General features: G+C 43.4%; 1 protein-coding gene across 1 annotated transcript; it reads left to right on the top strand.

Annotated features, from left to right (window-relative positions):
• The first annotated feature begins 40 nt into the window (after nucleotides 1-40).
• atg2b (autophagy related 2B) lies at nucleotides 41-18,680 on the top strand. Its single transcript, XM_080479998.1, has 42 exons — nucleotides 41-453; nucleotides 782-944; nucleotides 1,187-1,339; nucleotides 1,422-1,524; nucleotides 1,674-1,836; nucleotides 1,952-2,131; nucleotides 2,231-2,327; nucleotides 2,995-3,159; nucleotides 3,255-3,406; nucleotides 4,112-4,223; nucleotides 4,365-4,608; nucleotides 4,702-4,864; nucleotides 5,005-5,097; nucleotides 5,185-5,373; nucleotides 6,021-6,294; nucleotides 7,015-7,123; nucleotides 7,205-7,403; nucleotides 9,327-9,469; nucleotides 10,356-10,513; nucleotides 10,609-10,784; nucleotides 10,879-11,029; nucleotides 11,116-11,318; nucleotides 11,461-11,541; nucleotides 11,639-11,745; nucleotides 11,830-11,922; nucleotides 11,989-12,059; nucleotides 12,321-12,397; nucleotides 12,478-12,648; nucleotides 12,748-12,880; nucleotides 12,967-13,166; nucleotides 13,456-13,685; nucleotides 13,760-13,877; nucleotides 14,618-14,803; nucleotides 14,876-14,977; nucleotides 15,051-15,129; nucleotides 15,207-15,417; nucleotides 15,502-15,571; nucleotides 15,650-15,732; nucleotides 16,407-16,528; nucleotides 16,647-16,801; nucleotides 17,201-17,350; nucleotides 17,473-18,680. The coding sequence occupies exons 1-42, from the start codon at nucleotides 292-294 to the stop codon at nucleotides 17,701-17,703; spliced, it is 6,222 nt and encodes a 2,073-aa protein (XP_080336124.1). The 5' UTR covers nucleotides 41-291; the 3' UTR covers nucleotides 17,704-18,680.
• The last annotated feature ends 4,663 nt before the right edge of the window (nucleotides 18,681-23,343 follow it).

The raw sequence follows: 23,343 nt of genomic DNA, 5'->3' as shown, positions 1-23,343 counted from the left end.
GTGGCTCAATTGTGAGAACTTGTTCATTTATGTGTTGTAGGCGCAGCAAACTGGAGTCGGACTGTTTCCCACACATATCACTGAGTGTCAACACATCCCCCAATGTGTCCCTAAACCTGGGATCCAAAGGATGTTTGTTCTCACGGTTTCTTCATGTCTCCAAGTCGACGGGATGACAGATCTGTAACACCACGGATTACCTCACCGCTGTTTCGGAAGCTTTCACATCTCAGTAGCAGAGCCTCAGGACTCCATTCATTGCCTGTGTACTGTCATAACTACTGAGCCAAGATGCCTTGGCCATTCTCGGAGTCCATCAAGAAACGGGCCTGCAGATATCTCCTGCATCGGTACCTGGGCAACTTCCTGCAGGAGAAACTGAGCTTAGATCAACTCAGTTTGGACCTTTATCAAGGCACGGGTTCCCTCGCACAGGTGCCACTGGATAAATGGGTATGTTGTTGGAAGAAAATTCAGAAGCAATACTTTATAATAATATTCAACATGCATGAACTAACTCAGCATTGTCCAAGTTCGGTCCTCAAGGGTTGGCATACTGCTCTTTGTAGGTCTCTCCCAGTTGCAGCACACCTGATAGCAATGAAGATCTCATGAGTGGCCTCTTTTTTTTTTTTCAAGCTTGATGACATCGTCATTTGATTCAGATGTGCTGAAGCAGAGAGACGTGGAAAACATGCATGCTGGTGCCCGCGATCCTCGAGGACCCGATGTGGACACCCCTGAACCAACTGAACATCCTGCATTGTCTCCTGCTTTTCAGTCACTCAATGAGCTCCTCGAGACAACAGATGCCCCTTTCGAGGTAATCGCAGGGTTCATCCAGACAATTTCCCTCACCGTTCCATGGGCGGCGCTACTGCAGGAAAACTGTGCCCTTGAGGTCAAGGGCTTGGAAATGGTACTCAGACCAAGACCAAGAGTGGGTAAGCATATTCCAAAGTATAGCACAATCTTGTTTAAAGATCTGTAAACTTCAGCTGAGGTCCTGTATAGCCACCACGCTACACTTTTAAGTTGTTCCCTGCTTTGACAGTTTGGATTCAAATGAACAAGCACTGTCATGCTCTATTCATTTGATTTAGATATATTGGAACAGGGTGGCGTCTTAAGTCTTGTTTTGAAAGGAGATAAAAAGTGAATGTGTTGCCACTGGTTATTTTTCCAGCATCCGGTTCCGAGCCCATGTACTGGTCTAGTTTTATGACAAGCAGCATGCAGCTCGCCAAAGAATGCCTGAGCCAGAAACTCACCGACGATATGGGAGAGAGCTTCCAGCCTTTCGAAGGATTGGAGAAGTTTGCAGAAACAATAGAGACAGGTATTTTGTCTCTCGATTGAACTTTACTTGTTTACTTGCCTAATCTTCTTTCAAGTAATTTTTTGAATTTCTTTTTCTGCAGTTCTGAGACGAGTCAAAGTCACATTTTTGGACACTGTTCTCCGGGTAGAACACACCCCCGAAAACTCTAAAACTGGAATTGCTCTTGAGATTCGAATCAGCAAGTAAGAAAGTTTTTGGATTAAGAAAATCTCGTTTGTGCACTCCATCAGTCCTTCAGATTTGAGGGAGATATATATATATATATATATATAACGGAAGTGAACAAGTTTTCAAGTTCGTGTTGAACTGATAGTTTTGTTGTGACTGGCAGGATTGTTTACTGTGATGAAACGGATGAAGACAGCTCAAGTGTAAATGTACATCAACCGACCACATTCGCTCATAAAAACGTGCAGATGGAAGGCATCACTGTGTTCTGGGACGAGTTCTCAGACACATCTCGCGCTGGTTGTAAATCTTCACCCACGCCAACGGTCAGTGTGAGACGTATCTGAGCGTTTTATATAGGAGAATTTCACCTTAAACCTGCTTTTTAACGTTGGTGTCTTTTTTTATTTTTTTTCTCTCTCTTCCCCCCCCCACCCCCAGGAAACTGAGCCAAAGCTCTCCCCCAGCTGGAATCCTAAAATAATCTGTGAGCCTCATCCTCAGTTCACTGAGCCTTTATCCTCCACGACTCCGTTTGAACCCGTGCAAGTCGGCAGCCTCAGTGGTAAAATAGAGTTGTCTCTCACGCTGAAAAACAACCTAGCTATGCCTGGCGCAAAGGTAAATGACCCATAACAGGAGAGAAAACTCCCTCGTGTTTCTTCAGTTTTATGTTTCGAGTGTCCGGAATGCCACCGTGTTATCTTCTTTGTGTTTCAGCTGGATGTTGTTGGACATATTGACACACTGATCGTTCTTCTGTCTCCTCGACAAGTTCATCTGCTTCTGGATTTGTTCGGAGCATTTTCTGGTGGAGGTGAGTGCTGCTTCTTTGAACTATAAAAACATATCGTTACGCCATGAAGGGGTTAACGGAGCCTCAAGAGTCAATCAATACATTATCATAAAATATGGTCACAGTTGTAGTAAATTTTTTTTTAAATTTCTGGAATATTGTTACTGTTGCATCTATATTTTTGTTCAGTCTATTGTTTTTTCTATTGTCCACTTGCTGCTGCAACAATGAAAATGTTCCCATTGTGGGACATATGAAGGATTTTTAATCAATCCGTGGGTCTCAAACTCCCGGGCACTTCCAACGAAAGTCCTTCCAATTTAAGCAAAAAAAAAGTATCCTTCTGTTTTTTGTATGTTTGTTTTTCTGGCCACAATTAACCTTTTTTTATTTATTTTTTAATATGCATATTTCAGTTATAGAAAATGTGTCTAAAGAAAAGCCAACACAGCACTTAAAGAGCCAGAAGATCTTGTTTTGGAAAACCAGTTTATCTCCAATATTCAAAAACTAATTTGCAACGTACTAGATATTTAACAATAGGGAGTAGAACTACCTGCAGTGTGCATTTTTATTACTTCAACACTGAAGTTTCCCTCCAAAGAGATGTCGGTGTCTGTGCCCCAAGTTTGAGGCCCCTGCTCTGAATGAACAATTTGATTATAGAGTGTTTATTTCTCACATGAAGGGTCACAGGAATGGACCAAAGACAGGAAAAGTCGCCCCATACAGCAAGAGGATGAGTATCGTCTCCACATGGAACTGAACCGCTGCCTGAAGAAGGACACGGCTGTGGCGGGACACGACTCGGACCTCTTTGAGAGCCAGAACACCAGAACGGTATCAAGTCGAGGTGAGCCTGCCGCACTGCTCCTACCCATGTGTATGATACTGATTATTAATTCAACCATTAAAATGCAATCCGTCCTTCTTTTGTCTCCTCTGTAGACGATGTGTTCTTCTCCATGGCGGACATGGACATGTCTCACAGCTTGTCGTCTCTCCCTCCGCTTGGTGAACCTCCCACCGTTGACCTGGACTTGTCTCTCAATAGTAACTACTCTGCCTCACCCGGAGAATCTCCGTCAGGAAATGCAACCGTAAGTTTTAAGAACTGATGTGCATGAGAATAAGAGCTCTCTGTGGACTGCTTAATCAGGGAAATACTAAAATCAATACAATGTGCTGGAAATTGTCATAACGGGAAGCTAAGAAAGCAGCACATGTTCATGGTCTATTGCCCACCCCTCGGGTCCAGCTGCTTTGCGCCACAGAGTCTCTACTTCCTGTGAAAAGAAAACATCTGGGGGTAAAAAAAAAAAAAATACTATTCACGGCCCTTTACTGCAGTGTGACTGTGGAATACAGACGGTTGTGAGTGAAACAAAAAGGACGTCCTGCACAACCTATTGCTATATCGGCGTCATTAAAAACCCGACATGTTCTGGTCATGAACCGTTTCAGCAGCTCTGCTCAGAGGGGAGCTCCCATTGTGTGAAAACAAGGACACTCAGATTGAGGCATCGTCTTCCCTCGAGGCATCAAGCACTGATGTATCGATAACAACCTCGGCTGCAGAGATTTGACTGGGAATATGCAAAACAAGTATTCATTTGTTTGCTGATTTGGCTTTAGACCGTTGTGACCCACTTTTAACTATTGTCCATGAATCCATTCTCTTCTATTCATCCACTTATAAAGTCAGGAGTTCTCAGTGCCGCCATTTTGGGCGTATTTCATTGTGTCGAGACATTATTCCAAATGATGTGCGCTGCTGTAAAATGGCTTCGTCTGTGCGTTTCCAGGCTCTGTGGGACGACTACATGGACATACCACGTCAACGAGAGAAGCAGACGAGTGAAACTCCTCCTCAGTCACGAGACTCGCAGCTCCCTCACAAACTGCTGAGGCAAACCTGTAAGCACCACAGTGATGGCATATACTCCACGTTTTTATTCCAAAAGATGATGTTTCTTTGGTTTTCTTCCTGTGATTGACTCTCATCGTGAAATCCCCCACATGGTTACAGCTCTTGTCGTAAACGAGTTTATGTTTCAGCCCATCCATCTAAAACCCACGGTGATGAATCCCGGCCAGAGTTGGTGTTGAAGTTGACGCTGAGCAGCCTGGCCGTCTCTGTACTGCACATTGACCCGCTGCCTCCACTGCATGCTGCTCCCAGTCCCCTCGGCCCCATGGCTGGCCATTTCTTCAGTATGGTGGGCCCGGGACAGCTCTCCCCTGCCGCCTTCCTTCAGTCCCGGGGAGTGTTTAATCAGGCCTGTCCCTATGACCACCTCAGGTATGCTTCTGCCAGCTCCTTCCAGACATGGTCACACTTCTTGCTCTGCCTTTGTGTGATGTAAGTGTGTGTGGTCTGGGTGTGTATTTGCAGGTTTGTTGCCCAGGGTTTGAAGATAAACTATGAGCACTGTCAGGGAGCCAGCCTGCGGACCTTCAGTACTGACATCTCCTTGAACCAGATGGAGTTTCTGGAGTGTCTCTTCCCCTCCGAGGCTCTTGTTGGTGGTTCCCAAAGAGGAATTCAGTACACAGAGGTTAGACCTTGAAGCCTGAGACAAGCTCATTTTTCACAGCTCTAAGCTTTGCTTGGTTGAACACGACACGCGGACGGCTGAAAGATGCAGCTGGCTTGACATTGGGAGTGTTTCACTGTGGTTACTCTGTCACACTTCAGCTCCTGACATTTGACACCGCGGCCAATGCCGACGCACCGCTCACCACCTGCCTTCACCTGCTTTACAAACAGGCTGTGCGCAGAGGCCCTCAGGTAACTGCATCAAGCCATAACGCTGACCCTTAACTCAGTAACGCTTTCTGGCATCTCAACTATGAACCCTTTTACCCCGTCATGCAGGGGGGCCAGGTTCGTCTTAGTACGATTCCACGGAAGGCTGAGATCCAGGTGGATCTGGGCCCTGTGCGCTGTGAGCTGGACATCAGCATCGTGGACCGACTGAATTCCCTCCTGCAGCCTCAGAAACTCGCCACCACGGAGATGATGGCCTCCCACATGTACACATCTTACAACAAACATGTCAGCTTGGTGAGAGTTCCACCTCCTTAGCAGTTATTGTGACACATGTTCTGTTTTTGTCTTCGTTGTACTTTTCAAAACATAAAACCCAGAAAGTTGCAACTGTTTGTTTCTACTCGTCAGATGTGGTTCGATTCAATGATTCCTGCTGCTACTGTTGTGTTAGTTAGGACATTTGTAGAAGTGCGACGGCTAAAATCACAACTGTGGTAGCTGTTGGAAAATCAGGAGTCAGTCCACTTCTGAAAGTACTCTGGTGCAGTTCAGTTGAAATTTGATTCAATCTTGGATGTGTCGCAGGCCAAAGTCCTCTAAAGAAACCAAACACAGGGTGAGATAAGCTTCAGTTGCTGTTTGTTTGCTGAAGATCACATTTGATGTTATTGTTGAGTCTCCGCCTGTTAAAAATGTTATCCAAGTTTAATCTGGCCTTTCTAAATGACGCAAATATCCAAACTTTTCCAAACCTCCGGTTCCACTTTGTTACGTAGAAAAATAATATTTTATTTTACTACTAACCAGACGTCACTTTTTTTCTAATGAATTTCTCAGTCAGCTTAGTGAAGCAGCTTGTCGTGCTGCTATCCGGACACTTGTTTACAGAACTCGGTAAACTCTACATGTATGTTTTGTCTCTCTTTACTTGAATTTTCCAGCACAAGGCGTTCACCGAGGTTTTCCTTGACGACACCCACACGCCCAGAAACTGTCACGTGTCCCTCACGGTCAGCGCTCCGGTGCTGGGCATCGCGGTGCGCTTCCCCATCCCCGACCTGCGTTCGGACCAGGAGAGAGGTCCGTGGTTCAAGAAATCCCTGCAGAAGGAAGTTCTCTTCCTGGAGCTGGAAGATCTGGAAGTGAAAACGGAATTCATGGGCGGTAGCTCGCCAGACCAAACCAAGATGGAGCTCACATTCAAGGAGCTTACCGGTATGTTTCAGGCTTTCACCCTCTTATGACTGAAATGATATTTAGTTTAATTTATTTTGATTGACTGGCCTTATAAGTGTCGACAATCAATCCAGACGATTTAGCACAACTCAAGATGCTTTTTTTATGTACAGTCCTGCACATATCTGTAAAGGTGCCCATGCATATAAACACAAAAGCATCTTCAGTATTATTATTGAATTCAATGTAAAAGCCAATACATTACGTTGTGGAATGTGGACGGAAGTGAACCCAGAGTGTAGAATGGATACAATCATGTTCGCACCTACGCAGGGGCTGCAGATAAGCCTTGCCGAGAGCTCGGGAAGGCCTTTAGTACTGTATTTGGGTGTAAATCTCTGCTTTCTTGTACACTACCAATCAAAAGTTTGGACACACCTTCTCATTCAAAAGGTGACTAATTTGAAGAATCTAAAATATAAAACGTGTTTTGAAATATTTCATTTCGCACCTTTCTGTTTACTACATAATCCCATATGTGTTCATTCATAGTTTTGGTGCCTTCAGTGAGAATAAACAAAACAAATAGTCACGGAAATAAAGAACATTGAATAATAAGGTGTGTTGAAACTTTTGCCTGGTAGTTGTAGTTATTGTAAATAGTCTGAGTTAAATGATGAGAGGTGCGTGCTACCCTTTCAGTGTCCGCAGGATATGGATATGAAAGTTAATGTGTTTTCCTTTTCCTCGTTTGCACAGGAAAGTTCCAGGAGGAGCCGGATCATCCGGCTGCTCGGTTCCTCAGGGTGTCACACAGCCTGGACGGAGACATGACCACGTCTGAAAGTGTCAAATTTGATTGGCCGAGGTAATTGAATTGTCGAGAAGAACTCCAAACCCATCCGTTCACATAGCAGCGTCTCTCAGTGAGGTCATTTTCTCTGAGCAGGGTTGTGCTGAAGATGAATCCCACGGCAGTCCACTCAATCCTCGAGCGTGCGACCGCTGAAGACGACGAGGGCGCCGAGGACCATTCCCTCGAAGAGGAGGAGGAAGGGGCTGCTCATTCGTTGAAGGATGTGTGTGACTTTGGGAAGCCAGAGCCATCTCCTTTTTCTTCACGGAGGGTTATGTATGAGAATGAAGAGGTTCGTCACTGAATACAGTGGGGGGGGGATCAAAGGGTGTAAAACTAATAGTTCAGTGGCCACATATATCCAAATAAATACCAACCGAGCTAAACCAGTCTAAAGGTGCAATAACCTATAAATACAGCACAATCTGAAAATGTTCACTATTAATTCACCTTTATACTAAACCTTTTTAGAAGTATTTGATATGTAACTGAATTCCTCTTTAGCAAAGTGTTTCAAACATAAAAGTAATTTGTCTTTTTCAATAACGAGGTTAAATTTTGTTAAGGAAACTTTTTTTCTTTCTTTAACTTTCAAAGCTCATTCTAATTAGTCTCTCTGGGTCTGTTTTGGCTCATCAAGCAGTGGCTTACCACAGTTTCTATGCCAACACGTAATTACATTTTTTAACTTAAAGGGGACATATCATGCTAAATCCACTTTTTTAGCCCTTAAATGCATTTTGGTGTATATTTAGAGTGTTTAGAAGTACAGAAAAGTTCAAAGTAGTCTCTTCAGGTGCTCCGTTGATATCTTTATATTCTGTTTTGGTCATATTTTGCGATCGGTTTCGATTTTTCTATTCTCTATTACGTTTTTTGAACAATGACGTCACAGTATTCTCAGCGGAACTGCCAAATTAGGACATCGACGTTTCGAGCAATCCGCCATTTTTGTTTCTCGCTGCGATTTTGTAGTCCAACCGAAGTTACGAGAGGATAAGTCGAAATGTTCGGTTGTTGGATGTAGTAACCCACAAGCTTCGTTACACCGTCTCCCAGCATCAGAACCTTTTCGAAGTGCCTGGTTGAGTTTTATTTTTCACAGAAATGTACCCACATCTGTGGGTAAGGTCATTTTTGTGTGCGCGAATCACTTTAAGGACGACTGCTTCAGCAACCTCCGCCAGTATAAAGAAGGATTTGCCGAAAGACTTGGTCTGATTGAGCGGTCAGTTCCTTCTATCTATGGAGACGACGAACAGAGCACTTCGGTAAGCTGTATATAACGCTAAAAAGTGTGATGATAAGACGTCCCTGTCATTGTTTTGTTAGCATTAGCAGTTGCACCGTCTTCATATGTTAGCGCTGTGTGCTCGTTTTAGATTAGAATGTAACTTCTGTGTTAAATAGTCGTTGTAATACAGGCAGTATTGTAGTAGTGGGCATGGATGGAGATGTTAGTGTAAATATAGTAACACACCATTGCGTTACATCCATATGAAGACGTTGTTCTGAAGGTGCATCATGGTCATTTTCATCTGGCTCCGCCGGGTCCGACTCTGGCTCCAACATGTATGGCTGGATGGACAAATCTTCCGTTGTTGACATTTTGTAAATAATGTGTGAATATAAAGTTTCTGCGCCGCTAGATAATTGTATCTGTTCTATCAAACTACAAAGATGGCCGAACAGGGTGACGTTGAACCGAGTATCACCTCTGCAACCTGGAGAGGAGGCGGGGTATGAAGAGACCGCCCCAAAACGAGTTGCTCTCAGAAGCACATCAGAAAAGGGGTTGAAAAGGGGCCTGTGGAGCTCTAATAATGAGGAATTCAGACCCAAGCATTGCAGTTTCGCGTTGTATAGACCACAACTGTATGATTTATATGTAAAAAGGAAGGATTTAAAAGCATGATATGTCTCCTTTAAGTTCAAGAAAATTTTAAATTTTGTCCATCTGACATCATTCTCGCATTTCCTTTTTAATATTTCTGCTCATTTGGAAAAATTAAAGACTTTCTATTGTTTTGATGGTTTTATTTTTAGGCTGCTGAACTTTTTCTAAGTGGATAAATTTGCATTTTGCAGCCAGGCTATTCTCAGTCTTTAAAACATGTCTCATCATGCAAATCCTGACAGAAGCTCTATACTTTGCATGCCTAACCTGTTGACGGGTGGCAAGGCCGCTTTCACCAACACATTTGTTTCCTTCCAGATGGTCATTCCGGGTGATGTTGCCGAGATGACGGAGTTCCAGGAAAAGAGCATGAACAACTCCCGTTTTGTCCTGGAGTTGTGTTTCCCCAATGTCCAAGTAGTGCTGCCCAACAAGGCTTTTTATGAGAAACTGCATAACAGGTACGTCGCTGGCAGTTCAAAGCAAACAGAGCAACTTGGTATTTAAACTGTAACATACTGTTTGGGTCAGAATTGATCATTTGACAACAGTAAAAATCCCCAAGATATAAATATTCCACGAGTTTACCTAAAGTGACCCAAAATACAGAAATGTTCAATACTTTTAGTTAAAAATTTTGAAGTTGCATCTCAAGGAGCTCAACTTTAAATAAAACTTCAATAAATAAGTGTGAATTGTTGTACATGGATATTGTGGGTCAGTTCAGACCTGTAAATGTTGAGATGGATTTTATAACCTGCATCAGATTAAGGAAAATGGTGGTTCAGTGATTCAATGTGACAGCCAACCGTCGTCTTCATCTCTCATTTAAAATGCAATTGGGTGACAACAGATGTTTTCATCTAAAAATGGATGCAAGTTCCAAAACAAACACTTGCACTATCTTCTTTCTCCAGAGGTTTAATTCAGGATTATTCATTTGTTAATGTGTTCTGAATATATTGTCTATTCTGGGTCAAAACTGACCGGATAAATACTGTGAATGAATTAATCAATAGTATGAAACGGTGAGGGAAAAACCCTGACATACTGTGAAAACACTGTTTATGCAAACGGCCGTGTTGAAAACTAAAGTCGATTGTACAGCTGAGATCTCGACCGACAGGGGATTTATCTTTAATATTTCCACTCCGGCACTCCTGAAACAACCCTGATGCAACTGAAAGTAGCAGAAGTCCGACGCCACAAAATGTTGGTTAATCTTTCAACAGTGTTGACATGCAGCTAATGTTGTATTCAGGTAGCTTTGGTTCGACAAGATACTTTCTTTTCTTTCTAAAAAGGACGATTGTTCGCTATGTTAAGTGCATCTTTTCCACACTTTAGAATAAACAATGACTTGCTGCTGTGGGAGCCCACCGCCCCCTCCCCGGTGGAGACCGTCGAGAGCATGCCGTATGGAGTCGGACTCTCCGTTGCCAGTCAGTTGATCAACACTTATTCCAAAGACAGCTTCAGCCAGTTCCGCTCCACCGGGCCTGAAGGTGAGACGCCACACGGAGGTTTTAAAATTGTTCTGTGGGTTTTTAACTGACTGATCTTTCCCTCTCACCGAACATCCTGAACTCTGTTGTTGCAGAGGAGACGAGCGGCTCGGAGGAGGAGAACATGCACTATTACTCTCCGACCTCTGACCTCGGCCTCCGATCTCGGAAGAAGAAAAAGCCTAAAGCTCACAGCAAGACCTCCCAGAGCCTTTTCTCTGTCATACTCAATGTCAATCACGGTCTGGTGGCCTTACAGACAAATGCCAAGGTTAATTCACTTTTTTCCTCACGCCTTCAAAATAAACACATTTATCTTTATCTCATGCTAATAAGGTTGGGTTTTCCTTTTTCTTTTGTTTCAGAAGGAGGATAAAACCATCATCAAAAACAAGCACGGCGAATTCTGGATGGAGGTGAAAAACGCAGTTCTGTTTAGCGTCACTCAGTACGAAGGGTACAAAGACCAACACTACATTTGTTTTCATACAAGCGGCGTCGGCATGTATCACCAAGGTAAACAGTCTGTACATGGAGTTAGTGCTACACCATTTAAAAATAAAATAAAATGGCTGACATCCTGAATGTGTTGATCCACACAGGTCTGCTAGATGGTGGCGCTCTCGCCTCAGACATCAAGCTCCCGTGCAGGACACACCCTCACTGGCTGGAGCCGACCATCTACCAATCGGAGACCCCGCCAGAGAGATCTTCAACCCCGTCGGAGGGCATCGGTCTGGAGGCGCGCAGCATGGTGTCTGTGGCGGTCAAAGTCTCGTCGCAGAACGCAGAGCGCAACGTCAAGGTCAAAACATTTACTCGACTGTATCGGTGCTGGGTGATGTGATGTAAAGTAAATGTTCTATTCTGGAAAGGATAGCAGATGGAATTGTACGTGTTTCCTATAGTTTGACTCCTGCAGCTGAACCAGTTTGTTTTGACTGCAGGAGTTTCTGGTTGCTGTTGGGGTGAGAGGAGCCACACTGCAGCACAGAGTTGTTCCTCCCAGCCTCGGCTGGTACGACCAGGTGAGTCATACTAACTTTTAGTAAAACACATTCCAGCCACATTAAATATTTGATTTGAAGAAATTTGACATCAAAATTGCTCATTTGCGTTCAACAGCTTGTCGACTTTCTGAATGTTTCCGATGAACCTGTGTTGGGCTACGCCCCTCCTGCATCCGTCACCACCCTACATCTACACCTGTGGAGCTGCTCTCTAGACTATCGGTAAAACATCAGATCATTTACTGAATAATGTTTCTTGGCTGTGAATTAGCACGACTCTTGATGTGCTACTTTTTGTCTCGATAGACCTCTGTACCTGCCGCTCAGATCGCTGGTGGTTGTAGAAACTTTTAGCATCTCCAGCAGCGTCTCTCTGGACCATTCGTCATCAACACTCAGGTATGAAACCTTCTGAAATGTAACCCAAGTTATCGAATTGGCTCGTTCATTATTTTTTCTTTACAGGATTATTTTGGACGAAGCTGCTCTGTTCCTGTCAGACAAGAGTAACGCCGTCTCCGTCAATCTAGCACGAGGTGAGATTGTATTTGATGTGACTATGATGGCTGCACGGTTGTGTAGTGGTTCACACTCTGGTTTTTCTACAAGTTCGAGTTTCTCCTCCAGTCCCGAAACACATTTGACGTTATTGGTGATTCTAAATTGGCCTTGGTTGTAAATGTCTGTTAGTAGTTCTGTGGTGTGTGTGTCCTGTCTTTCCCCCATAAATCACCTGGGATTATCTCAAAGCCTTAATCTGGAAGATGTTTGAGAGCAGTTTCATTTGTTTTTGTCAGACTATGTCCAAGTGGTGGACATGGGAACACTGGAGCTGAGGATCACAGCTGTCAAACCTGCCATTGATGGGAAACTGGTATGAGTGTTCGGTTCTTTAAATATCATCGCTTCCTCAATCAAGCATTAAGGTCACAATTGGACTTTTGTTTTTGACAGTCGGAGCCGAGGTTCGAGTTGCGCTGCTCCAGTGATGTGATTCACATCAGGACGTGTTCGGACTCGTGTGCCGCCCTCATGAACCTCATCCAGTACGTCGCCAGCTACGGAGACTTGGTGCCTCCAGCAGAACCGGAAGCCAAACGCAGCAGCGCCACACAAAAAAGCAAGGTCAGCAGGGACTCCTCTAAAGAGCCGGTGCTCCGGTTACACGGCAGTCTTTAAGCTCTACTGGTCAGATCTTCTTAGTTTGGAGCTTTTCTTGTTCAGGCGGAGACTCCAAGCCGGCCGCCGTCTCAGACGCCGCTGCTGGCTGAGACTGAGCAGCAGATGTTGCAGGATCTGATGAGTGAAGCTATGGAGGAGACGGACGGGCAGAACGCAGCAGGACCGCAGCAGAACGGTACAGGCTTTAACGGGACAAAAACGCAGGGCGCTACACACGGCTCGTTACTTTTATTCAATATATAAATCGTCACACATCGGCAGGTTCACACGAGGAGCAGATTCATGACCTCGATCCGCCGCGCTCAGACCTGTTCCTATTCCCAGACGAGAGTGGGAATTTTACCCAGGAGTCAAGCCCCACCTACCCCCTGCTCGCCTCGCCTCTCATCACACCCATCCCGAGCCTCGCCCAGGAGACGGACGACTTCTGCATCCTGGAGACTCCCGGGTCCAGAGGAGAGGTTGGGAACTCCTTATCCAAGTCAAATACTCAAAACATGCAAAAATACTGCAGTTTCAAGGCTTTTCAATAGTACAATATTTTTGTAATTTTATACATCCTTCCTGCTCAAGACGGCCTACTGTAGAACTAAAGAAGCAGTGTTGTAGGTGTTTTCCCTGCAGTAACAGTGCAGCTTGTGTAGTGCATGTCATCACGATCGGCTTCTGGAAACGTAGATCAGCACTAACCTTGCAAAAAATAAACTCACATTCTTTTTAATATTCTGAATCCCACCTCTCTCGTTTCAGGATCGAGATCAGGAGCCGGTGGTGAGAAAACTCACCTCTGACCCGGTGGAAATCAAAGACAACCACTTCAGCCAGCCTCTGGAAGGGAGCGACTCCAACCGTGGAGCCGTGAACTTTCCCGTCCCAGAAGTGCGCTACCTCATCAAGGAGATCTCCGCCATCTGGCATCTTTACGGTGGAAAAGACTTTGGTTGTGTAACGTCCACGGCCTCTCCTGCTCGAAGTCTGGGGTGAGCAGGGAGCTCTTCACCTGTTGAGTCTCTTTTATATTTGTTCAAAGAATTAACTTTTGTGTGTGTTGCAGGTCGACGCCTCACAGCTCTCCATCTCAAACGCCGATCAGGCAAACCAAGGCTTCAGGGCGAGCACTTGGCGGAAAGGGAAGAAACCCTGATGTCCTCATGGAGATCCAACTCAGCAAGGTGAAGCTCTCCTTGATACCGTCATCATATAAAACATTTGATTCCACAGCTCGACTATGTAATGGACCTATTATGTGACAGCAGTGATGAGGCCAGAGAGGGAATCTAAAGCGATCCCAATTGAAGATTGATTGAAGACTAAAAACTGTTGCTGACCATCTGAAGACTTTTACTTTAGACTTAGTTTGATATAATTAAAAAGTTAAATCTGTGGACACGATGAAGGAAACCTGAATGGATCACATATAACGCAGAGTTAAAATCAAATAACCCGACTCCAGATTCAAATACTGGACTGATCAAGGTTTAACTTCCTTTCTGCACAATAAAAAAGAACTAAAAATAGAAACTGCACAATTTTCAGACACTGAACGGTCAACATTATTTGGAAATTTACACATACGGCAGTATTTTCCAAAAGAAATTTATAATACTCAAACGACCACAGAATAATGCAAATAATGATATCGGCAAAAACTACTAGTGTGACTAGTGTACTTCCTTCTCATCCTCACAATTTCAAACACTGGCCCTCTTGTATTTCTCTAACTGGATGTAGCTTTGTTTATGTATTTATTTATAAACGAGCATGATTGTAGTTTGATTGTGAATACAAGTTTCTGTTTTTGTTCATGTCCTGCACCTTCCTTGTGTTCGTCAAAGGAAAAATATTTCAATGAAAATTCCGAAGAAATTAAAAAAATAAATAAAACCGATCGGCTTCTTTTCCGTTTCCTCAGGTGCGGTTCCAGCACGAGGTGTACCCACCGAACACGTCTCGTCCAGCTGTGGACCAGCCCGTGTCCCGACAGGTGTTCATCGTGCAGGACCTGGAGATCCGGGACAGACTGGCGACCTCCCAGATGAACAAGTTCCTCTACTTGTACTCCAGCAAGGAAATGCCCCGGAAAGCCCACTCCAACATGGTGAGGAAGGTCCCCTGCTCGGATCAGCTGGCGTCAAGTCTGTTGTAACCTCACCAGGGTTTCTGTCCTCAGTTGACGGTGAAAGCTCTGCACATGTGTCCCGAGTCGAGCCAGGCCCCTCCGGAGTGCTGTTTACGTGTCTCCTTGATGCCTCTTCGTCTCAACATTGATCAGGTAGAACAGCTACAGGTGATGGTGGAAGAAATGTCGAACTGTGAGCGTCTTTAATATTTGTTTTTCTTTGAAGGACGCACTCTTCTTCTTGAAGGATTTCTTCACCAGTCTCACTTCTGAAGTGGAATTTTTCTCGCCACCTGCTCCAGAAGGTGCGACTGACGGTTCACACAGATATCTCGTGCTGTGATCAGACATTAAACCTCGCCCTGCTTTGTTTTCTACACAGCCGTCTGTGTGGCTACAAAGAAAGCAGCTGCTCCAGAGATCTCCTGCAGCTTCTCCAAGCCTGCGTCCGCCCCCCTCGACCCGGCGCCAATCATCTCTGTGCCCGCTCAGAGGCGACCGAGCCACAACGACTTCTCCGCCTCCGGCAGGGAAGATGTGACCGACGGCGACGCGTCGGCCTCTCCCTTCACAGACCAGCCAATCTTCTTTAGGTCCGTTGCATCAAAGTGAATGTGAAACCTCTGAAGTCTCCACAGTCCTTGTTTTGGTAAGGTAATGTTTCCTCTTCCTGACAGGGAGTTTCGTTTTACCTCTGAGGTCCCAATTCGTCTGGATTACCACGGGAAGCACGTGTCGATGGACCAGGTACACAGCCTGACGGCTCCAATGGTTAAACTGTGTTATTTGTACTTGATGATTAACTTTGTGAATACTGTGTTTCAGGGAACCTTTGCAGGGATTGTTTTTGGCTTGACACAACTCAATTGTTCAGAGTTGAAGCTGAGGCAGCTGTGCTATCGACAAGGGTACGTTGATCTTAGACTATTCTACATCTGTGGTTCTCAACCTGAGCTTTGGAATCTCCAGCAATCACATGGGGAGCTGTACGTGTGTGGTGCCGAGTGTCCACCAGAGTTTGTCGTCACTGTTTTAGAAGATCATATAATAAAAATTGAGGTTTTTCTTAAACGCAATCTGGAGAAAAGAAATTCGGCACCAATGACGTACAGTCGCATACAGTAATGCTGGATATGGTTTATATATATATATATATATATATATATAGTACCAGGTATGTCAAAGACATTTCAGTTCAGTTGCAGCCCAACTTCATGTTAAGTGAGCCGGACCAGTAAAATAGTCCCATAACCTTTAAATTTAAACTTAGTCTTTGTTGTGACAAAGACTAAGTTCTTACAGCAACAAGGAAGCTGTTCTTAATGGCAGCATCACTGATCTCTGTTCGGGTCTCAGTGTTGTGTTGGTCTGTTACTCTTAAGAAAATTTGTTGTCAAGATAAAAAATTATATTTTCTTAAATTGTTACCGTTAGTTGGTTTGGCTGCATTGACACCTCTTGCAGGCCGGCTTTGGCCCCCGGGCCTTGTGTTTGACACCCCTGATACGGAGCCATAGACAGCAATGTACTTTCAATGGTAACTAATAATTCCACCGGAAATGAATTCTTGCCTGTGTTTCAGATTATTAGGTGTGGACAAGCTGTTTTCCTATGCAATAAACGAGTGGCTGAACGACATCAAGACCAACCAGCTTCAAGGACTTCTGAGTGGCGTGGCGCCCATTCACACGCTGGTGAAACTGGGTGAGTACAACTGTTCCCAACACGATCCTCACTGGGAAGTCAAAGGTTTTACAGATTCAGATGCTGTACCCACAAGCTCTACGTGTCCACCTGGTCCTGATTGACCTGCTCTCTTCAGTTCACGGGCTCCGGGACTTGGTGTGGCTCCCGATTGAGCAGTACAGGAAGGACGGTCGTATCGTCCGAGGGTTTCAGCGTGGAACTGCCTCCTTCGGAACCTCGACCGCGATGGCTGCTCTGGAGCTCACCAACAGGATGGTGCGCACCATTCAGGTAAACTCGACTGTCACTTTGAATACGTCTCCAAAAATCAGAGTACCAAAAAAGAAAAATTGCCAATTTTCCTCTTAATGAAACTGTATCGTTTCCATATAATCTAGATTTATCATCCATAAACTGAGCTTTTTGTTGGATTCTATATGATTTAAGATAATAATAGCACTTTGAGAGCAATACAAATTTAAGGGATTATTAAAATAGAAAATATGAATACAATATTTTTTTATTTATTTTAACCATACGCCAGTTACAATTTTGAAAAGGCTTGAAACATCATTGTTTACATGTTTGGATGATATTCTGCTCTACTAAAATGCCTCTATAATTAAAAAAATAAAGTCTGCTAGTGTTTCCTGTAAAGAGTGAACTAAATGCTTTTATTTTTTTGTTCAGGCTGCTGCGGAGACGGCCTACGACATGGTGTCTCCAGTGCCTGATGAAAGCAACACGAAGAGGATAAAGCGCTACTCGCACTATGGGATGGCTCATCAGCCGGTTGACCTGAGAGAAGGTGTAGCCAAAGCTTACACTGTGGTCAAAGAGGTACATTCACTTTGATTTCTCGCCCTTTGATTGGATCTTTAGATTTCACTTGTTGATTTCTTTAATAGAACCGTGAGACGTCTGTCAGCTTAATGAGAACTTTGTGGCGTCCCCACCTGCAGGGGATAACGGACACGGCACTGACCATCTACGACACGGCCACTCGGGAGCACGAGCAGCGCGGGATGACGGGCGCCGTGGGCGGCGTCCTCCGCCAGCTGCCTCCGGCGGTGGTCAAACCCCTCATCATGGCCACCGAGGCCACGTCCAACGTGCTGGGAGGGATGAGGAACCAGATTCACCCGGACGCACGTCAGGAGGAGTCGCAGAAGTGGAGGCAGGGCGAGGAGTGATGGCGTAACGGAGAGCAGGACTGTGCAGCAGCTGCGACCTGTAAATGTGTTTTTGTTTTTTTGTCTTTTTTGAAAAAGGAGAAACTGGAGTTGTGGTGTGAATGAACAGTATTCATCTCGTGGCGGTTTGAGCTAATGTGATTCAGCTTTCGTCGGCGTTACGAGTTCCCTCACAGTGCCTTCATGGTCATCAGCAATGTCCGACTGTACGTTTTTAATCAAAGGGATGTACGAGGAGGAACGACTCTGTGAGCCACATATCGTCTTAATGTGGAGGATATTTAAACAATGAGGAAATAGCTCGTCATTTGCTTCATATTCAAACGGTTCTGTTTACAGATTGTGCAGTTACGTCCCCTTATCCTACTTAGTGTCAGCACTAATAATATAAGTGTAACGACCCTTCATTTGTACAGCTTGCACTCTAAGCAGGTTTTATTGACTGTAAATATCTGTAATGTGTAACATTTCATGCAAATATTCACTTAACGAGTATAGGAACTGAATGTGTAAAAGCTGTTTTAAGTTCTGTAGTCGGCACATTGAAGTGACTTGAAGGGTTTCTCGCCCACATAAGTTATAGTTGGGTTGATTTACCCACGTTTGTAAAGACTTGCGGTTTTATTTTGACTCGTGATGCGTGTTTGTGTAATTTTCACCTGAAGCTGCTGTTCCGATGAGCTGCTTTTTAAACTGTTTCCACACGCTACCACTCGCTCGCAGCTTGGAATCGTCGTCTCTACGGAGTGTGTGTGTAATCCCAAAGTCTTAAAGCCCCGCTCCACCACTTTTTGTATGTTTGAATAGTGACGTTCGATGTGGTATGCCGTGCTGCAGACGCTCGATTTGCCCACATTCGTGTTAACGTGCAAGAGATTATGTATTTCCTGTAAATACATTGTACAGTTGATTCAAGAATTTGTATTGAAAGCATGAAAGGGAAATAAAAATGGTTAATTTCATCACGATTAAGTGTGAATCCTTGTTTTTGATATACATTTTGTATCCGAGTATCTATCAGCCGGTTGGTGTTGCTATTTTTCGGCGTGGCCATGGAGCCTCCGATCGCCTCGTAGTCCGCTGAAGCTTCTCTGAACCTCTTGGGCTCCTTAACCAGCAGGTAGTACCTCCCTTCTGTCTCCCTCAAGCCCAAGAAAGGTTTAAAGAATACATGCACTCAGATATACCTTGATAAACAAGTGATCTCCCCAATCAGAACTGATTGTATTTTTATTTACATAAAACCTCTTTGACAAGATACTGATATGGTATCATGAAGAAATACATCAGTTTCTTTTCATGGTGATGCCAACGGTTCAATCATTGGGAGAGACGAGTTTTTTCAGGTTGAGGTCAATAATTGAAAAGGTGCATTTCTGTCATGTCAGACCTCATTTCTACAGTTTTCAAGCAACTTCTTTTGTTTTCAACTGTTTACAAAAGTGATGAAATATACTCTCCGAAACAGATATTTTGAAAATGAGGATCATTCTGATGAAACCAATAAAAACATCAACAAATCATTTTAAACAACGATTTCTATTTCTGCAAATAGTCTTTTTGTTTTCCATCATTTCCATTATCATCTCCAGTATATTTCGATTAAATGTTTCCACTAAATACGTTAAAGCATGAAGAAATACCACAGAGGGCTGACTTGACAGAGTATTCAGATTAAAAGAAGGCCATAAAGAGCTATTTCATTCTGAAGCGGCTCGGAGCCACGCAGTGCAGTTCATCACAGTTAGAACTAATTCCCATGAAGCGTTTTATAGTTCAGCTGCTCCAGGTCCTGCTGCTCGGAGGCTTCACTCCTGTCTTTGCTTTCTCGTGGGTTCCAGGTTTATACCTTCAGCTGAAGTTTGTGCTTCAACCCATCAAGTCCACATTGTGTTTATTAGTTAACTGGCTTGTTTCTTTGTAGTTCTCCATCTTTTATTTCGCTCTCTTGTTATCCTCTAACCCTCGTGGCTTAAGCAGGAAGAAGGAGTTTGGTTCTTTCTGATAAAAGGATGTTTTCCCATTCCACTTTCGTCTTTGCTTGCTGACGTGGAATTGTTTATTTCTCTGTTCAATTTGAACGCAAAGTGTCCTGAGTTTGCATTGTCGTCTCTGAAACTCATAAAGATCCTCTATAACAAATATCTTTGAAAACTAGAAGTTGCTCCAAAGTACTCCCACAATATCAAATAAACGTTCTATATTTTGCCCTTATATTTCTTAGAAGTTCCTTCTTTTCTCAGAGAAATGTGTGTTTTATACACACACACACACATTTGTTTAACTTATTCTATACTTTGTAAGAGTTATGTGCTTGATTGTAGATATTTTATTACATCACATCTCTGCTAGTAGCGATACAATTGGATGTGGAAAAGTGCTTTGCTCTTTAGTCTGAATCTTGTCACAACCATAGTGCTTCCACTCGTATTAGGTACAGTTTAAGGAAGGTGAAAGTATTTCTTTAGAACTCTTTAGTCCTCTTTCCATCTCTGACTATAAGTCATGCGCTGTAGTTCATCACTGGTATAACCAGGAGGCAATGTGCTTGTAGAAATATGAGTGAGAATGTGGAACAAACAAATGTTAAAAATGAAAGCAGAGCTTTCACCTGTTTGCATCACAGCGTGTAGAAAATTGATCTTGGATGCCAGATATCCTGAAAGATGTCATTTTCAAAGATCAATTCTGTTCTAATAAACTACATTTGATGATGTGTGGAGTTTCCATGTTCTCCCAGAGAGAGTCTGTGGGTTTCTTCCATGTTCCTCCAGTTTTCTCCCCACAGTCCAAAAACACGCAGGTAGCAGCTGATGACGGCTAATACTAGACGATGGCAGGTTACACCCTGACCAGAATAAACAGAAAACCACACTCGTATTAACACGACGAAGGTCACCAGTTCACCTCAAAAGACTCGGCAGATATGCAAACTCTCAGCTTGGACTTACAACCACGATGTTCTGGCTATGAGGCGAGAGAGCAAACCACTGCTCCACTGTACCGAGGTCATTCATTTGTAGTTGTACTGTGTGTATTTATAACCATAAAAAAAAAAAATACTTGTACTGAATCATTTCAGTCCTTTTTTGATAGTTTTTAGACATGATGTTGGTCGGCCTTATGTAGCAATGGCAGCTTCAACTCTTCTATGAAGGCTTTCCAAAAGGTTTAGAGGCACGTTTATGGGAATCTTTTACTCTGATGTGGGTTGAGAAGGCCTCCGCTCCGGGTTTTCTATTGGGTTGAGGTCAGGACTCTGTGCAGGAGTCAAACTGGAGCGTCCAGGTCTTTATGGACCTTGATGTTACACTGGTGCGCAGACATGTTGGAACAGGAAGGAGCCATCTCCAAACTGTTCCCACAAAGTTGGGGAGCATGAAATTGCCCAAAACGTCTTGGTACACTGAAGCTTTCAGAGTTTCTTTTACTGGAACTAAGGAGCCTTGGTTCCAGTGTGCACTAATGTTTGTAGGAATTCTCTGCATGTGCCTGCTTTTATACACTTGTGACCGTGGAAGTGATTGGAACATCAGAATTCAATGATTTGGAGAGTCGAGTAAATACTTTTGGCAATATAGTGTATCAATATGCTCAAAACGCATACTACCTAATAGTTAATATATCATCTGATGAACCCTTTAAAAGGCACTCATTTAAATACTTAGAAATTGAGAATTTGTGAATTTTTCTTTCTTCTTATTTATTTCAATCATGTTATTTACTTTTCCTCACGTTTTAAGAAACTCTTTCCATCGTATGTTCACATAATTGAAAAGGAGCACAAAGAAGACAGATTCAATCTAAGAAAAAATTAACTATTAGTGATTTATATGTAATAAAAATCTATTAGAAAGTGTCAATCTGATCAATATGACACCATATTCCAAAACTTAAAAGTTTTCTTTTCGGTTGTCACAACTGGCTTGTCTCATCCTGATTACCATATATTAATAGTAAACTGCAAAAAGTGTGTTTTCTATTAGAAAAATGTGTGTTCTGCCACTTCTATTTTTTTTTTTTAAATAGTTGTTAGTTTTAATTAAACAAGTTGAATGTCAACAGAATTGCCAAGTATAGAGTTCAGATGAATAATACCAACTGAATGGACAGATGGTGAAAAGAAAGATACAAATGTATAAACGAATGAATACATACACACATAAACTGCACAACAAGTAAGAAAATTTGTACTTGTATGTGTATAATTTCTTTGCTGGAATAAAGATTATCAGCAAGAAATCTCATACTATTGCAAAGCCATTAATATACTCACATATTCAAATACACATATACATATATATTTATATATATAAATATATATACACACACATAAACACACCACATTGAAGTTAAAGGATGTGATGTCGATTCCTGTGTTCGTGTCAGTGGAGTATTTCCTGGAAGTGTTTCTTTGGCTGCAGGAATGGATGTTCTGTCCTCTGCTTTCTGCCCCCTCAGTCCCCTCCCGTCCATGCTGATCTCCGCTCTCATCTGTCAGAGCCTCGTGTACACCGTCACCTCAGCTGTGCCAGGCACCGCCACTCTCATACATGCCTATAACCGAGCGACACTTTCTTTGTAATCTCTCTATCAGAGGGTCTGAACGCCTCCATCACGACATTGCTGGTGACAGTCTGAATGATCACTTTACTGCTGGCCTCTAAATCCTGTGAGTGAAGACAATCCAGAGAGAAGATGTCTTTCTGAGCTGCCTTGAAGATCTGAAAGACAACTTTTGTTTTTAGACAACCAAGGAACATCTGCATAATGCTGCAGTGCTTCACAGTGAGTTTTAGGAGAAACTTCAAGAGTCACAAAATAAGGGGTTGGCTCCTTCATGCACCACGGAATATTTGAGCCAAAAGACAAGTCAGATATTTCAGATGAATTTGTGAACATCGCTATCGACCACACATGAGGTGTACTTACTGAAAGGCTTGCCATGAGATCAGTATCAACAGGTGGCAGCCAGCTGGGAGGGATACAGATCCACTGTGGAGATGTTCTTCACCTGAGTCAGCATTAAACAAACTGAAAGGGGTCATATTATAGAGCTTTTCAACAATTTCACCACACTCGTGAGTCGTTGGGCCAATGGAACATTGTTTCACAGTTTATTGCCCCAAATCTGGCTTTTGCTTGATTTTCAGCCATTTTCATTCAGAATCTGCTGTGTCTGTGTGAGCTGGACTGGCTCCGCCCACACATGCCCATCTTGAGAAGGAGGAAGTACTTCCTCTCATGGTGCCATGTGTCAGAGCAGAGCTGCCTCATTGTGGGAGGACCTACCTTGATTGGGATTGGCTAAACCCCCAATGACACTGTATAGGGTTTGATTTCTGATTGGCTGGTTGGAGCAACACACTTTTTAAAAACTGAAACAAGCCAGGGAAAGAGAGGACAGACTTTCTTCACTTCTGGGGCATCATTCCAGGTATGGAGATGATAATTACTCCTGGAAAAACATCAGAATGTACATTTTGCATAATATGACCCCTTTAATTATGTTAATAAAATGGACATGCAACATGCAAATGTCTGTATTTCTTTTTAAAAGACTTGAAGTAAACACAACTATACAACTATTTTGCTATGCAGGATGAATAAAATATCTTAAACTTCAGATATTCCAATAGG

The sequence above is a fragment of the Lipophrys pholis genome, assembly GCF_963383615.2.
Source record: "Lipophrys pholis genome assembly, chromosome: 14".
In the NCBI taxonomy this organism is placed as follows: Eukaryota; Metazoa; Chordata; class Actinopteri; order Blenniiformes; family Blenniidae; genus Lipophrys; species Lipophrys pholis.
Note: the sequence above shows the minus strand (reverse complement) of the source record. Positions and strands in the feature narration are given on the sequence as shown.